The 18,948-nt window shown below is 39.5% G+C and overlaps 1 protein-coding gene across 2 annotated transcripts in view; it reads right to left on the bottom strand.

Moving 5' to 3' along the window:
* Positions 1-481: 481 nt before the first annotated feature.
* Positions 482-18,948, bottom strand: part of pcdh17 (protocadherin 17) — a 58,666-nt gene continuing 40,199 nt past the window's right edge. For both annotated transcript variants that reach the window (XM_068317327.1, XM_068317335.1), the window contains exon 5: positions 482-2,590. In XM_068317327.1, the coding sequence (XP_068173428.1) occupies positions 1,893-2,590 (698 nt within the window). In that variant the 3' untranslated portion in view covers positions 482-1,892. The remainder of the gene's footprint in view (positions 2,591-18,948) is intronic.

The following is an 18,948-nucleotide window of genomic DNA, read 5'->3' as shown; positions in this document are numbered from 1 at the left end:
TTTTATGATAACCAAGAAAATCACTCAACTTTCCATATGGCAGGTTTCTTTTTTGGAAAGAAAGTAAAAATGAAATATACATATACTGTACTACTAATTGTAAAAGAAAATAGCTGCCCTGTAAAAATTTGCTCAGTAAAAATATTTAGACTGTTATGTTGTAGTTGTTGCTTTTTGTTATTGGTATGAATAGTGTTTCTGATCAGCTGGCTCATTAAGCTTTCATCAGTTATTGTATTTGATCCGGTTGGACCTCTGGGTAAAAATAGGTGACATCTCAAAAGCACTGAAGCCAGCCTGCAACGTTGCAGAGTTGAGAGAGAGAGGGGAAAAAAAACACCAACATTACCCAAACTAAAGCAAACTCACAGAGTTCGACAGCTACTAAGGCAACTTTTGCCAAATACAATATAAGCCCGTATATAGCAACACAACTATATATTAATTTAATAAAATACACAATATAGCTTTTGTACACATAACAATTTGGCTCAAATGCACAGAAATTGCAGTAAAATCAATAAAAATATGTCATTTTTATGTAAACACACCTAAATTGAATACATTTACACATACAATGATAATATGTGTTGTTTTAATGTGAAGGGACATTTTTGTTTGTTTATATTTTTGGGTATGTGTCTTCGAAACAATGGCAGCATCCTTTGCAGAGTTATATCACCTCACTCACGACCGTAACTCAAGGACACTTTTTTTGTTGAGATACCTCATTATCTTTTTTTCAATTTTTTGTACAAAATGTATAAATATTTTGTTAATATTTGGACACTATACATGGATTCATACATATAATCTATATAATCATATAGATATCTTTTCACAGTCGAGGAAAAATGTCCCTTTTTTAATACAACTTGCGATCGCCTGACGGCATCGTCACACACATGATAATTCACTGTACACAAGGGACTGAAAGCTGATGATGTTTATGTTTAAGACAATTACACAGATGGCCAGTTATGTGCAAGCATTAGTGTCCGTGTGTGTAGGAATATTGTTGCATGTGAGTGAGTCAGCGTGTGAATGGGCAAAGTGTGGTGCACATGTGTAAAATTGGTAAGTGCTGCTATAACGGCCCGGCAACATGAATGTTTAAATAGGTGTGAGACAGTAACAACTTACAAACATGGCTACAAATGACAGGTGAAACATGGTTACACTGTTAATAATCCTCCTTCAGTAGCATTAAGCATCTCTGAATCCATGTCCATAATCAAGCCCTGCAAAAATACCCCTGATTAACCAATCTCATCACGTTCAGACTGGATCCATCCCATTGTGAATGGTTCCATCTATGTCAGAAAGATACGGTTGTTTTCTATACTTTTTTTATTTCACTGTCCCAAATGGATTAGAATTTGTTTCTCTGCTTCTGTATCGATTGCCGTGTCTGACCATAGTCCTTTTTCATTCAGTTCCTATGGCCATCACACATTACAGAAATCTACCTACACACACTTAGATGTGTAGGATTTTACAAGAGACCATGAACAACACACTTATGAGCTGGTGGGCACTTAGATAATAGCTTGTGAGGTGCCAGAGACACAAGCCTCTGCAATTTGCTTAAGAATCCAAACACAAAAAAAAAGAGTTTATAAATTCAGCAGAATTCAGATGTTTTTCACCCAGTTCACTTCGTTGGTCGGGATCTTAGCACCAGAATTAGTGCCAAATAATAAATGTTTTCATCGTCCATACAGTGTATTTACTTTTAAAACAATTAATACAATGAAAAGAGCTCCTTTCCTTGGAGCCATTTAACCATTTTGATTTGTTTTGGTGAAAGTGACAGTTTTGGCATGAGAGGTTTTGGAATAGAGTTGTATTCCTCTCTACCTGCATACTTCTTTGTGTTGCAGTCCTTTGTGTCACTTCCTGAGTGTGCCAGTGGCCTCACTTTCTCTGCAGTCCTGCAAAAGTTTGTCGATGTCTCTCACCACCTGGTCTGCGTCCATTCTGTCACGGGGTACATCGGGCTCCACCTGCTCCAGGACACACTCCATTTCACCTGTTGCCTCTTGGCTGATTCTGGAGCGTGCCTCTGCTAGCACCTTGGCCACTGGGTCTGAAGGAGACAAGGGTGGATAGACACCTTGGTCTCTGGTTTGTTTGTTTGGGGACAGGTACTGACCATCGGGAGGCCCATAATGACCAGAGCAGGTGGCAGGAGGAGGTTTGCCTTCAGCCCCATCAGCTGGGCTTTTGACTGAGGAACAAGGAGACATGGTGGAGCATCCCTTGGTAGGACTGTTAGAGGCTGAGGGTACCTCTTGGAGCAGTGGACTGAGGGCACGTTTTGCCTTCAAATAAGGTTTGACATTTGCCACGAGGATGGTGTGGTCACGTCTCTCTTTTCCAAATGTACAGAATGTCTTCTTGCAGTTAGGATTGACAGCTTCATAGGTCTCTGTTTCAGGCACAGCCTCCATTCCTGCCGGCACAAACATATTGTTGCGGTAGTCAATGCCCTCTGCCTGGTTTCCTCCAGCGGGGAACTGGGGCATCCAGCAGCGGTCAGAATGACCCAGTACTCGACACTCCTCTGTACAATTCACACAATCCTCATCTGCAGGGAGAGACAGAGGAAGGACGAGGGTGAATGGAGAAGACAGTCATATTCATGTAAGGAGATTGCCTCCAGGTAAAACACAAAGGGCAGAGGGTAAAATAATCATTTGACTATCATGGACATCAATCGTAAAATGAGATTGAACCCAGAGTTAGGGAAGTAGTACCAAGTTTAATGAAGCAAAGTAAAAAAAACCAAACAAAAACAAAACAAAAAGGAAGCGCGTACTCAGGATGCCCCATTCCAAATACTGTAAATGCTTGCTAATGCGCGTGCATGCACACACACACACACACTCACACTGGGGGACACCTGCTAGCATTTTCCAAAGCTCTGATCAAGGAGATGGCACAGCATACATAAGGACTGGGAGGGAGAAAAACAACAACAGTTGAGGTTTGGCAAAGGAATAGCACCGTTATCATAAATTTATGTCAGTGGGCTTTGAAGCACTCCCTAGACAGAGCGACTGTGCCAAATGGCTTGTGCTTCTTCCCCATGTGTTTGTGACTGTTTATTTGTGTGCTCCTTGTTGTTGTATGTGTATGCGCGCCTAAATGTGAGTGTGTGTTCCGGTCTTTCATCTTTTGTCAGAAAGATGCATACTGGCTGATTATGGGAGTGTTCATGCCTGTGTAAAACAGATCCAGAACTTGGATTAAAAAAAAAAAAAAATAGATTTCCTATATATATATATATATATATATATATATATATATATATATATATATATATATATATATATATATATATATAGGAAATCTATCTATCTATCTATCTATCATTATTGGGTGTAAACTCAACGAGGTTGAGTTCAGACAAACCCAGAAATGCTAAATCACACCAGCGCTGAATAATCATCGACTAAAATGCACAAAAAAAAAAAATGCTTGGAAACATCCTTGCAACATCTACCGTCAATTTGCATATTGGTTTTGAGATGTTCAATTTTTTTTTTTTGATTTCTCAAAGCAATACATTTGCACAACACTTGCTTATTTGCTAAAGCACACATTTTGGAATAACACATACAGAGAAGAAGCATCATTCTAAGCTAAAAAGAATTAGCCAAGGTTTGTTTTTTTTGCATTGTTCATGCCTGTATAGCTCTATGAATGTAGCAGACAGCATTATTTAACCAAATACACAGTCCTGGTGACTGCATACCTTTAAAATTAACAGAAAGGGACATCTTGTCATCTCTAATTTCCACCTGCTGAACCATAATGGTTTATACCTTGACTCCGTTTTTATGGTGATATAGTGGGACTAAATTCACATTATAACTCGGCTGCACTTAATTCTATCCATCCTGTTGTGGTATTAAGTCTTAAGCCGCAATCAATAGGTGAAAAATATAAAGCACATTTTAAGATGGATTAAAACCTGTCAGGAACGATTTTAGAGGCACCATTTGAATAAGTCATAATAAACTCTGCGCTGCACTGAATTTGAGAAAACAACACTATTGTTCAGAGATGTTAAGTCACTCCATCAGTTGCCATATGTGATGCACGGGCCTTTACCACACAGACAGAGCGCTGCTTTAATGACCACAAACTTGGGACTAATACAATCTTTTGTTGATGCAAATGAGCGGAGAGAGTGGATCTGCTTCAGTGCACTTGGCCAGGCTGTGTTTGCCGTGTTGCGGGTCAGCAGCCTTGATTCCTGAGAGACTGCACGCCTAAGCTGTGGAGATGAGCTTAACACTTCACAAATGTTTGAAGAAGCCAAACAGCGCTGGCAAAGTGAGCCTGACATTTCCCTTGTCGAGGCAGTCATCTGAAGAGGAAATAGGTTGAGCTTGCAAAGCGGAGGCCAGACCAGTTTGAGGTGGACTACATTTAAATGGCATGGGGTGTGGGGGGTTAAATGAATTGTTCTGCATGCACCGAGAAGTATTTATATCTGTGTGCCATTTGTGTGTCCTTAGGTTTGTGCAAAGACTAATTGAGGTTCGAGTAAGAAAACAGCATGCCAAGTTCGATTAAATGTTCCGAAAGCTTGTACGTACAACATATGAACCTGAGTACACTTTTCCAGGCAGCATTCACCTATTTCAGTAATCCATGATAAAGATACAAAATGTATAAAATACTCACCAAGATTGGACAAGATATTCACCAACAGCTGGACAAGAATCTCCTGTCACACACCCAGCTTTGCATGCATTCTAGACACACACTATTTAGTCTAGAACATAGTCTCTACTGTGTCATCATGCTCTCAGAGGTGATTGTCCATTAACCATGTGCATATTAAGGCATAAATAATCCATACAGACTTATTTCCCTCTATTTTGTTGGAGGAAACCTCTGATAGATTATTCATGTCTCAGCTGCACGTTCAACCTTGAGGCATCCTCATATCTATGGCTAACAATATGACATATGAGAGCACGGGTGACATTCATCTCCCTCCCACTCCCTACCTCCCTCTCTCTTTCTCTGCCATGACATGGCCAACAGAATCCTCCACCACGGACACATTTGCGTGTGATGATTTGGCTAACAGGCATGCTCAGTCAATCCCTCTTCAGTTTTTCTCAGTGCTGTGCATCATCCAATATAAATGATGCTGATACACACGGTGAATCATGCAAGCATTTGGCATCGTTTGATGCACCTCTCAGTCAGCGGCTTCATATGGTAACATGATGAAACACGCCAGCCTGCTTTATTAATCCATTCTGAAAATACAGTAAATCGTTAATAGCTTCACTTTTTCTCCATCACATTAGGTGTGCTTAAATTGATCAGCCATTTGTAACAACATTGTTTTTATTCTCCCAGATGACATTACAGCATAAGCAATTGTTGTAGAGTCAAAAAACAGCTTGAACCCAGAGATATCAATCTAAGTTTACCCGAGGCTGACGGTGTTTTTTTTTATCTTCCCTTGTTTACTCGTCTATCAAGTCTGGAATCTTGAATGCTGACATTGTATGACTGAAGGAAAATGTGTCCTCGAAACCTATCTGAGTATTGAAAATAGCTGGTGTATCATACAGCCACGTTAGCCTTGAACCTTGAAATGTAAGAAAGAATAAAAAAGGACAAAAGATGAAGCAGCGATTTTAGATTGTATAGCATTCAGTGTGATTAAAACCTGTTGGACATCAGATAGAGGAGGAGACGAAGCGCTCTGATAAGACTGTCAAGTGGCAGGAATGGTTAATGTTTGTATCCCCGCAGCCCAATTGTAGATACTCGATCTTAATTCTTAATTTAAATCACATTCTTTTTATGCCTATATTACCAGCAAAATATTTAATAAAGTCCACACACTCTATTGTGATGTAGATGCTTTATTTAAAAGAAAGCAGCCAGCGCTATCTTCAAATCTTTTCAGGGGTTAATTGCCTTGCTTTCAAGCAGAATAGTAAGACTGAGTAGCAATGAGTTAGATTGGAAGGCCATGTAGCTGCCAGCTATCTTTACCACTAAGAGCACATCAAAGAAGTAGAAGCTGCTCAAAGAAACCTTTGACAAACAGCAAAAGGACATTTAGTGTCAAAGGAAAAAAAAATCAGAGATCCTTAATCCAGAAACATTGCAAAATAAAACGTAATGCCATACCTCATGATAATTACCATAGAATGAAAGGAAGTAAGGGACAGAACGAAGGATTTGTTATGTACTTTCAGAACCAGCCAAGAAATGGGCCCTTAAATAAGCTCCTTAAAGTGAGAGGGACATTTTTAGAAACAACACTCTCTGAATAAATTATAATTAATTTGACATCTAATTTTCCTACCAAATTCCATTTAGAGCACCGTAGAGCATCTAAAACATCATTGTTTTCTCTGATGTGTCTCCAACAGTGAATCCTTTGCTATGTCACATAATAATGGTGGATTTACAAGAATGGGAAACTATTATTGGTATCTCTCTCAACCTACCTTGTTGTATAAATTCCTTGCGGAGCATCATGCAAGTACAGGTGCAATGGAAAACACACAAAGATAGAGGCTGGCCAGGTGTACCCACGCACACACATACAAACACACACACAACACAATGTTCTCTACAAAATGTCAGAAAGGATTTAGGTCGATTTTAAAAAACTTCAAAATCCAAATAGGTCAGGAATAAATCAAAGGAAAACAGTTAAATGCATGTGGTCCAATATAATTACTGGTCTGCTATCCTTTAGCTCGTAATCATACAGATTCAGCCACAGTTTTTTATTAACTCTCGCCGTGAGAGTTATCAATATCATTGAAACTCCCACGGAACAGGAGCAAAAGTAAACCTTCTTCTTCTTCTGTGCCATAAAATACCTCTCATCCTTTTCCAACTGATAAAAAAAGCAACATTGTGTTTTCCTTCCAGAAAAATAGTCTTTTACAAAATTAACAATTGAGGAGAGCTCTGGGTCCATATGAAAACATACATTGGTGGCCAAGGACACCTCAACAAAGACTAATAAAAAGAAACTGACCACTGTCCTCAGAAGGTTTTTCCTCCACTCCTCGATTTAATCTAGGAGTGGAAGCTTTCAGTTTGCCGCATGAAGAATGTGCGCCGAAACCTGTGAGTGTAAAAATGTGGCTTGTGTATCAGTGTGTGTCATAAAGCATAGTGTGATTTCCCTAAACACCCTTTTCTCCCTCCTGACGCCTGCCCCCCTGGCCCTACATGCCCATCCCTCCTTGCTTTATTACCCAGCCCTGTGATTAATGTCCCTCTGTCACAAACTGTGGTTCCAGAGGGGGGAGTGGGTAGCTTTACATGCAGGCTTATGAGAGTGAAGATGCATACAGGACAAACTCATACCGTCATGAAATATTCCCTCCTAAAACAAAAATAAAAATCTTAAAAACAGATTAATTAAACAACTCTACAAGTATCTAGAGTAGCCTATAGGAGGTGGAATGACCTGATATTTTGTGTGTGTGTTTCTGTGTTGTGATAAAAAAAACCCGGACAGGACAGGAGGAATGGCAGCTGACAAATTGCACAGAGCATCTGTGACACACCATGACTGCACCTGTTCACCTGAGGGAGCTCCCAGTGTGTGTTTATCTGTCCATGTGTGTGTGTTATTGTGTTTTTAATCTCTTTGCCTACTGCAATCTGGCCCATCTGATTCACCCAGGCCCCCTTTTCCCACATTTCCAGGCAATCAGGGTGACTAAATATTGGATATGCACAAACGAGTTTCTATGATGGAGCTTAATTTTCAGTACAAGCCGCCAAGCAGAGTGTGTTTTTTTTGGTGTTTCAGTTTTTGCTTCCTTAATAAATAAGAGAAAATAAATTTTAAATTTGTAGAAATTAAGTTTTGTTTTTTTTTTTTTTTTTTAAGGTACTGCCCTTCTCTTAAGAACCCCCTTTGTTATTTACTTCACTGTGGTTGGTTCCCTTCATGTCACAGAACCCCAGGAAATTATATTTCTCATATAGAGCAAGCTGCTTTATATTCTCTTCTCCTTGTGCGGTTTTGCTGTGATAAAAACGAGAAGTCAAGCGTAGTACTACATCTGATATTGTTGCTGATTCGAAAGCAACGCTGAGCCGGTAGAACAGGTTGTTCTCTGTTGCTGACTGGTCTGTTTTGGCAACATGATTTTAAGACTTAGCAATACAACAATAATTCCATCAGATTGTTGTTGTATCTAATAGAATTTTTTGCAGGATGTGAATTTAATACTGTCCAAATGATTGGTTTGGCATCAACCAACATAAATGGCGCCATGATGAGATTTTAATAATTATAATTACTGAAAACTAAAGTTTTAAACTCTCTGCATCCTTGGCATCTGAGCTTATAAGTATGAATGTATTTTTATACATCTATCTTTATAATATGGCTGTATCCAAATTAAAATACTATGATGCTATATGATTGTTCTTTTGAATTTAAAAATTTAATCCAAGGTCCTACAGAGTAAAAATATCTGCATGTGCAGTGGGTGGCTGAGCACAATGACAAGGATGCCTCTCTCCAGTGTAATAGCTTTTATCGCAGTGGGAGGCAGAAGAAAACCAATGCATAGCAGGAAATGTTTGGCTGCAGCAGTGGGGGTGCCCACTAGCTGCCAATGCTGAAACTGAATCAAGGACGTGTATCTTAGGATCAAACACGTCCTCTTCTTTAGGCAATCACTCACAAACTGCAGGCCTCTCTGTCAGCTAATGCCTGGCTAAGTTGTTTAAAGAACGCCCGGAGGAGAGAGTATTTATGCATGGGAGGGGGGGGGGTAAAAAAGCTAGAGGAGGAGGAACTGGAACATAAGCTCATATTCAAACAAAAACAACTACACAAAGCCTGATCAATGATGAGCAAGCAGGGCTGTTTGCTGTGGGTGGCGCAAAAGGTCTGTGGGTTGTAAAGAAGAGGAGATCTGGACAGCCAGATTGATGCTCTCAAACAGTTCTTTTCTTTAAACACAAAGCAGCAATGAGAGCCATAAAAATCACAAAACGGTCATTATAAACACAAATCTGTTTGTAAGTGACCTACTTAATTATATGGCGCGGCAGTGGCTCAGTGGTGTTTCAAGATCCGTGGTTCGATTCCCGCCCTCTCAAAAAAAAAAAAAAAACACCCCGAGTGTGACCTGACAGTGGGAGCTGTCAGCTCAACTCTGGAGCACTGCTAAGGCGCTTTTGAGCAAGGCGCCGTCCCCCTTACATGTTACTCATTTGGTCGCACCACAAAGGAGATGCCTGCCACTCTACCTACCCTGCATGCACACAGGCTCGTTGCGTGTGTGGCCTGCACGCACACACACACACACACACACACACACACACACACACACACACACACACACACACACACACACACACACAATTTACATTTAATGTTTTTTTTTTTAATTATTATTATTGCTTTCATGAGCACAATTCATTACTTACAAATATGAATGATATTGTATAGAATTTCATTTTCAATTCAAAAACGTTTTGAGTTATAGAAACTTTCAGTAATCTCTCTATCATCAGTCCCGAGGCAAGAAAAAAAAAAAGAACACCAACAAAAAACAGTTCTTCAACAGTTAAGAATGTCCATGGGAATATATACAAGCCCTGAAAGTGCTGGTAACAGGAAAACTGATCTTTATCTGTAATGTATCAGTGATGTGTGACAACACTCCTCCGAACATTCCCACTGCTTTTTTTGAACAACCAATTTTTAAGTGTTCTTTTTAGTGCTCTTATGAAGAGAAACAAAAGAGACATAAATAAAAAAACTGAAAAAAATACCACATAGAAGGAGGTATTTGTGCATCTTTATTTTAAAACCTTTAAAAAGATTTTGCTGTGTCCAGCAGTCAAAACCACCAGATATATTTCGCAGGACCTTTGCGAGAGTGTCAAAGCTTCAGCTTCTCCAAAACAAAAAAACAAAAACAAAACAAAAACGGAATCCTCTTTACTGACCTGCGACTTAAAACGTTGTATAATTCACATTTCCTCTGGCTAAAGCTCACTCCTAGAGTTTTTCTCTTACTCCTTAAAGTCTTCTAATGGTGGAGCAATTTCAGCATAACAGCCACAGGCAAGCTATTAGATATAGATGTCTGAGAGGGAAAAAAAACTACATTATTCCTGCTGTCATTAAATTTAATACCTTTGAAACTATTGACCCCAAAAGTTATAACCCTGAAAAAATACTTGTCAGTCTTAATTTATCCCTATATGACAAATGGCATTTTGCTGCATTTAAGTCCATTACGAAGTATTTTTACCATACAGTACTTAGCAACATTTGATTTTCTTTGTTACATAAATCAACCACAACTGTGTCACATGACAGACATTTAGGTTATGAGAAAAGTGAAACAACTCATGGTTCTAAAAGAGAACAATACTTTCAATTGTAAGCTACTACAATTTGGCTCCCTCACAACAGGTGAGAAAATGGAAAACAGACCTGCAACTCGAACTGCATTACGTTATAAGGAAGCTGGATTTGCAACCTAGTCTGTCAGAAAACACAGCCCAGATAGAAAAAAAAGACATAAAGATGTTGCCCCTGGCGATGAAAACGGCACTGCAAAATCTCTAGTTCAATATTGCCATGGATAATATATAGGGATAGAGAAATCAGCACACAACAAAGATAGTATGTCTGGCTATGATTTTGTGGCAGGTCAACACAATTTGCATTTATGGGAAACCCTGTTGCCAGTGTAAATTAACTTAAAGAGAAACCGATCTGCAGATAAAGGAGATGTTGGGAAAACAGTGCTATTTTTTTGAAGAAATACTTTCTTCACTGATGGACTAACTGGGCCTACTTCACAAAGCAGGTTTAGTGGGAAACCTGGGTAAGTTAACCTTGAAATCAGGGAAAACCAGGGTTTTCGGTTTCACAAAGGGAAGTAACTTACCATTAGTCAGAGCAGTGACCTTGACCAGTTTCATGAAGTGAGGTAAACTGAACTTCTTGGTTTGTTACCACAGTAACAGACTCTCTGAAGCTAACCTGGTCGGGGGCAGGTTTTATTCCAGAAACCTAGGGTTTCCTCTGACTATTAAGCAAATATTAAGTAAATATTTACTTAATATTTACTGTATATTTACTGTACTGTACTTATTTCTCCCCCCGCCGGATCAGACCTAAATAAAATCAATTAATAAACTATTATGCAAGCCGTTTACCTATGTAGTTTTACCGTGAGTGCAACGGACTAAATTTGAAACTTGCTCATTGACTTGAGCAGCAATTCTCTCCCACGCCATCTGTCTTCTTTGCAGTTGCACCGCTGTACTCTTTCTTCTGAAAAATGTCCTCAAAGTCTTCATATGGATGAATTAAAATCTGTACTCCAACTACCGTAAAGCGCTGCGGTGCTCGTCTCACCCGTCGTCATGGTGAATAGTCAAATCGGGGCTCCATATATAATGCCTTTTTTTCGAGTTGTCGTGCCTGTTAAACCGCGAGTCAACTTACTCTGGGTTATTAAAACTAACCCCGAAAAGCGTTTGTGAAACCGAAATCCCTGGTTTTCGAAGTTCAGGGTAAGTCAACCCAGAGCCACAGGTTTACCTCAGGGTTTGTTAACCCTGCCTTTCTGAAACGGGCCCACTGTCTTTAATCTGCCTGAAATAAATATATGTTTTAACAATGCATATGTAGTATATGACAAAAAGACACAGTATGCATAGTGCCGACACATGGAGTGGTATACTGAACATAAACAGAGGAGAGAAAACCTGAGGAAAAAAAAACAACCTACTGCACAGCCTACTTTTTAAATAGGATTAGGTGGTACCCAAGTTAGATGATATCTGAGGCAGACATGTTAGCAAATAGGAACAAAGAGAGGCAGAAAGCCGCAGGTCAATAATGTCTTGCTACCTTTACCTGAAGAGATACATGAAGGTTGGTACAAAAGGATGGCAGTGAAACAAGAAGGGGACTTATTAGAAGATGAGGCAAGAAGCGTGGTGAATCAGTGGCTAATCCTCCGTTTCCTCTAAGCCTGTGTAATTAGGACATGGGGGATTGCACCATGACAGGGGATGCTTCTGGACTGTCTTGCCTCCTTTCCTCTCTTTTGTTTATTTCTTCGCTCTTTGGCCTATATTTATGGCATTTTTTCATATAAATATAGTTTGTGTGTCTTGTCTTTACTACATGATCAATGAGGCATGTTTACTCAGCAACGTAGAGTGCACCCTCGCACATTAACATTTGCGACTCCACCTCATTGCGGATTTTTGGTTGGTGGTCACGTGATACCGTACGCGCATTCTATTGGCTGACGAAATTCAGACGTGTGCTTGGTTCCATCAGTTTCTGACTTTCGTGAGACACAAAAGTGCTTAAAACAGTAGATAAGAGTGTGGGAAAAGCTAAAGCAGATATAAGATGGTTTAATATCAGTATAGGGAGGGTTCATAAACATTTAAATTACCGTAAATAATAACATAAATAGATGGCGATCTCGATCGCAAATTCCTTAATCGTCTGTGGTTCCTGGAACACATTAATCTCAAAGAACGAGGACGCACTGTATTCCATTTCTACTTAGTACTTAATTGTTTGCCGCTATGAAGGAGAACATGTATTTTTGCTGCTTTGGTTACTACTTGATGCTATTAGATTGCATTGGCCATGTGAAACGTAGTGACGCCTATAACTGAGGAGTCCTTGGAGGGCAGAGCATCGCTTGAATCAGACAGGAGAGCAGAGACCAGTGAGACTGATCAACATTCTTCTGCTTGTTAACAGACTTAATCTACTTTCGTCCCCCCAGTAGGCAGCAAGGAAAGTTGCCTTGGCCCATTTAGAGAGAGATGGCATGCACATGAAATAAAGTGAGAAAGAGGAAACAAGGCAGGGAAAGACAAAGACACAGAGAGAGAGAAAAAGGAGGGAGCAGGGAATTAAAAAATATTAAGCCGAGAGAATCAATGACTCACTAGCTCATTACAGGAACCCCATTTTTATCTGAAGAGAAAACAGTTTTCAAACGCCCCATTAAAGAAAGAATGAAGGGAAACCTTTTGTTGCTAATTCACATAGGGTCGTCCTTTGAAGTGCTTCACTCCAACAAATTTACACATTTTAATCATACTACTCTAGCAATGCCATCTCCAATACTCTTCTTCAACTGATTGGACTGGAAAAGGTGTAAAAGCTATAAACTGACAAGCGGCCCTAAACACCAGTGATTGAACCCGTTTAGCATCACAGAGGGTTGATACAAGTGATCCATACAAAAACAAGATCCACTAGACATCATAGATGCTGTCACAGTTAAGAAATTAAGTCACTTTCTTTTATTGTCTCCCTTTCTTTTCCTGCCTCTCTGATGAACAAAAGGATTTGAACTCAAGGTGTTGTGGTTTTGTGGAATGAAGCAAACATTCCCATGATTATTTTTACAGCAGGATTAAGCAAAGTACTTATGATTCTCTCTCTCTACAGTTTCGCTGTGACACAACAACATAGACAACATACTGCAGTGTACTGCTGGCCATGCTATTACATTAAGGTCTGGAGGTTTTAAAATGACCTTCATCCTTTTTAGCACTGAGTTTCTGTATTGACAATGAAGCTGAGCTTCACTGTCAAAGTAAAAACTAAAATGGAAACAGTGATGCAGTAAATTTAAAAAAAAAAAAAAAGACAATAATGGAAATATGGAAAAAAAAATTGTGTTCCAGATGCTGACTTGAAAAAAAATGTCTTCTTTGTGGCTAAAAAAGCTCAGACTTGACCGACAAGATAGATAAGTCAAACGTATAGAGAAGATGGACACTCAAGACCCCATTTAAACAATATATAATGTATAATCTAAAAGTGCCTGGTTCACAAAAATATAGGGTGTGTCCAGCTCTCCCTTACTAGTTAAATAACACATAATCTGGCTGCAAAGTATGTATAAGGACAAAGGTTTGTATTTTGTTTAGGGGAAAACATATGTAGTAAGTCACGCTTAACCAATGACCAACTCTACTTCTTCTGTTCAATCAACAACATTTGACAGCATATGAGTAAATACAACAATTAATAATAACACTAATCAGTGTGTCTCACATTTAAGAGAAATGAAATGAAAAAAAAGTTATACACATTTCCAAGATCACTACTGTGAAATTGCCCAGGTTAAAGAATTCGCCATCAAAGCTGATTGAAAATATTAATTTCAGAAGCTATAAAAGTCTGTCAAAAATGTTTTTTGTTTCTTCTGGAGAATTTCGTCTGTCCAGTACAGCTGTTTAGTTTTTACTGTGGTGATATTTATCACATGGTAATCTTTAAAAATAATTCAAATTGAAAAGCAGCCTCTTTAATCCTTGAAAGATATCATTAAAAAATAACACACATCTCAAAACAAAAAATGAGATCACCTCTAGAGCTTGCAATTCTAAACATATTTAAAATTCATTAAAAGATCTGCGCATCACCAGCGTGTAACAAGCAGAGTGTGTGCACGTTGCGGACCCACCTATGTAGACACATCATATGAATAATGCACTTTTAAATAGCAGAGAAAAAAAATGTGCCGCTAATAAAATGCTGCACCAGTTTTTCTGTGGTCAATGAAGCATTTGCTTTCTGTCGCCTCAAGATAACAATGAGTCAAACCACACCTCATTTTAACTTTCATTAGTGCAAAGATGGGTGCAACTTCACTGGCTACTTACACAACTTTGGTGTCAAGCAGGAAAATGTTAACTCTCAACACCGGCTTAACACTGGGCTCTTTTTTGCTGAGTGCACACAAAAGCTTTGCAATCCTGATTTTCCACTCACTCTTTTGGAAAATGCTGACAAAAAATCCTAGATAAGAGGCAAACCGGTGCTTGAGTGTTACATGATTACTGTGATGGTTCTGAGACGGGTGATCTGAGCGCTGGAGAAATTTCTCTCAGACGTTGAAAACGTGTGAAGCAGCCTAAATATCTGGAGATTTCAGACAGACGTTGGGGACCCATGCACACAGATAGTAGACCGGGTGCTCCAACAGACTAGGAGTTGGGAAGGAGCGATGGAGGACAGGAGCAAGACAGCAAATACTATACCATAGTTTAGAAACTACATACTGTATATGCACTTAACGTTGGAGATCTTGTATGGAGTTCTAGTCTCTTACTGATTAATCATATGGTGTCCAAACCATGTGGACTAGAAGAATGAAGTCTGAGACAAGACAGACAGTTGAGCAGTTTAAACAGTATAAATATTAGTCGAGTTAAGAGCTTTGAAATGTCTGCTGATGTGATTAAGCTCTTTGTAAATAAAAGTTGATTGATAGTTGATTATACAATATCACAGAATGTGACCCAAGAAGGTTTCTCAAAACTCAAAAGCTACTGAAAGCATTAGAAATATTGTCTTATAATACAAATACAAATACTTGTATTTTTTACTCACAGCACTAATAGAGGTATAAATAATGACACCAGTAAAATGTCTCAAACAGCCTAATCTGACCACGTCTGCATACAAATTGTTTCAAAGCATTGTCAAATATCTTCCACTCTGGTTTTGATGTTCATGCACTTATTTCCTTATAATTAAAATTATTTGAGTGAACTTTGTGATTTATGTTTCCACATGGAAATATTCAGTATATAAGAAAAGTGTTATTTAGCTAAATAAATAATGCACACCATAGCCATCATGGAATTCCACATAGTCCAAAACATTACTTTTTCTTTATCTAGCATTTGGCACCAGTCTGTGTGGAGTATCATGCTATCAAATAACAGTATCAATACCAAGTGTAATGAAATAGTAGTGCCCTCAGTCTGGCTGCCTGCTTAACGCTATGATAGATCTGCCAAAGGGACGATAAAAGTGTGAAGAGATGCCAACTGTAAACCTACTAGCTGTGTTGCACAGAAGCACACCATGCTGGATGCATCCTCCAGCATATGCACACATGAGACTAATATGTGCAATAAGAAAAGTATACACTTTAGCATGTAGGTATTTGATCAATTGTGCCAATGAACAGCAGTGTAGGTCCCTAAAGGATATTGGCGAGTGTTGAACAGGGGCTAAGTGGAAAGGTGAAGAGAGATAGGTTGAGTCGATGGTGTTGGCTTTCTCAGCCCCGGGGCCTAATACATTTAGAGAGCGAACTGACACTTTGGATGTATTAGCCGCAGTGAACTCTGCCAACCGCTCCTCTATTTCTGCCGCACTTCCTCCTCCTATCACCGTCTGTCTGTCACGACAATCTCTTCTCCGTGTAAGATGGAGGAATATGTCTAGTGTTTCAGCAACATTGCTTTAGCATTGATGTTCCCCCGAACCCCCGCCAAATTGGTGTTAGCCAGTCTAGACACTGGTTGCTCGCGTCGCCGAGCGGATAAATATACGCACACACTAACACTCTCACTCGTCTGTTTACGAGTATTATTAGATTAAAATAAATAGACAAAAATGCAATAATGGCCTATTACTCTCACCATCAGGGGGAGGATAATCAAGTCACACAAAAGTGTGTTTTCCATTTCTCTATCTAATTTATGCTTTCTTTGCCTCTGTATGCTTTGCTCCTGAGACTTCTGGGATATAAACATACGGCTTTAAAGCTGGGTTCAATTCCAGGGCACTGAAATAAAATACAAATAAATAGAAATATATAGCAATAAGTACTTGTCAGAGTCATGCGTTTGGGAAAGAAAGGCCAAAGGCTGGAGCACGACAGCACTCTCTGACAAACACATGCATCGACTGTGAAGGTGAGAAAAACAACTCCTGTCAGTCCTCGCTTTCCCAATTCTATGTGGTGGTTTAAGAATAGGGTCAAAGATTAGAGGGCTTACACAAGATAAGAATGGGATTTAAAGAGCTCAGAGATGTAAAATTACAGATCAGAGACTATTGAAAACACTCCTGAATCGTAAACAAAATCATAACACAGTGGCCACCTGTCCTGCTGGACATTTCTGGCATCATTGATGGACAAAAGCAAAACAATGTGTTTCTTATGGGAGAAAAGGAAGTGAGTATTCTGGAAGGAACATCCAATATTCCAGAAAAGGATTCAGCACACATCAAAGGCTGCCTCTGCAGTAAGTCTGTTAGATTTGGGATTAATGGACTCCAGAGGGGCCTGGACACACACATACACATAAATACCACACACACACACTAACACACACACACACACACACACACACACACACACACACACACACAAAATTCACTACCACAACTCCGCCTGATAAAATTCACAACCCAGGCTTGCAAAGCACTGCAGTGCAGACTATATCAGTTATGGTAGCTCTCAACAGCAGGTTTTACTGCTGTGTGATACAGCGTTACAAAACGTTGTAAGTCACTAGAGGCAATTAATGTAATTTCCTAGTGTTCTCCTTAATTTTAGGTGACAAATGCTTCGAACATCCGTGCGGTTCAGGTGCAAGACTTCTATGAATGCAGCGCAGGTTCTGTCTTGTTGTGTCACTGGATATTTTGCGCAAGTTCTTTATTTTGTTAATCAAATTACGAAGCAGACACACACAATCAAGTGTGCATGCATACATGCACACAAAGCCGTAAGTTGCCTCCAGGCTCCATTGACTTCATGCAAATTAAAAAATGCAAATTCTGGTGGTATGGCTCAGCTGTCCTGTGAGGCATTTTGAGGAAAACGCGACAGAATGGTGGGAGACAATTCAACCATGAACATATTTTGTTTAATCTCGACAGACAGAGCGACAACGTAATCCCGGCCTTGGTTGTCTTTCCACCCCAATGCCCAGCCTCTCCCCATTCTGCCAGGTCCTTCTGCATCCTTTGCCCTCTCGGCTAAAACCACAGGTGCATGCAAATGCAAACCACTGGGTGGAAAATGATCGTTGACAGCATTCTGGTGTGTTTGTGATTGGTCAGTGAACAATGAGGGGAGTTTCCTGAACCACTTGTCGTGTTAACGGAGCAGATGGCCATCAACACAGATCTGGGTGGGAAGAAACCATGCAGAGCAAAAACTAAAGTTTAACTAAAATGACATTAAGCAAAGCTTTGCTTCACAGGCATTTGACTGTCTAGACTCTAGAAGGTAAGAAAACTCACAAGCATACACAAATCACTTATTTTCTTGGCATTTTCTCTATTGAGTTGCTGCATTCGTTTTAGAATTCAACAGATTTTACTGTACCTTGAAATTATTGTATATAATTCCTGTTTATGACCGTAATTCAGGAGCCCAAGGCTAAAAAAAGAGGATGTGGCAATCACATATTGTTCGATATGCCTTGAATTCTGATGTGGTTGCCAGGATACAGCAACAGTAAGAGTGTGTATTTTCCATCAGTCTGTGCGTACTAATTCAACGGCTTCCTCTCTCGTGACTAGAGCATGTACCCACAACCATGGGCACACCAAGCCGGCTCTCATCCACATGATCATCCTGAGCAGCATTATCACAAGCAAGGGAATTAGATTATCCCCAGGCTCAAAACTTCATCCTCACTGATCCCACTTGGGATAGGATGAGAGACGGCACAAGGGACCATCACCCACTTGTTAATCAAGGCAGATTTTGATCACCTTCAAGGACAGATGGACAACTGTTTTTGAGAAACAAGTGCACAATGGGCATCACGCTATTGAGGAAACTTCGTCCAGCAGCAGCAACCGTGATAAAAAAATGACAGATCCGTAATAATCTCACAAACTCTTATTTTCAAAATAGTATCAGATACAGCCCCAGACATTTCAATTAATGTGATGCATTGGGTGGTGTCTCAGGAAAAGGTGTACCACTGTTGGATTTCATCTAAAATGGTGCATTGGAGGACTTATTATTAAATACTGGATATCAAAACACTGCAAAGTCTTCCAAATATTCAACAGTCTTGAGATGCTACACGTAAAGACTAATGAAGGTAGCAGTGTTCTCTTTGAAATACGTAAAAAGAAAT

This window comes from Antennarius striatus, chromosome 1, assembly GCF_040054535.1.
Source record: "Antennarius striatus isolate MH-2024 chromosome 1, ASM4005453v1, whole genome shotgun sequence".
NCBI lineage: Eukaryota > Metazoa > Chordata > Actinopteri > Lophiiformes > Antennariidae > Antennarius > Antennarius striatus.
The sequence above is the reverse complement of the archived record's forward strand: the minus strand, read 5'-3'. Positions and strand labels throughout refer to the sequence as shown.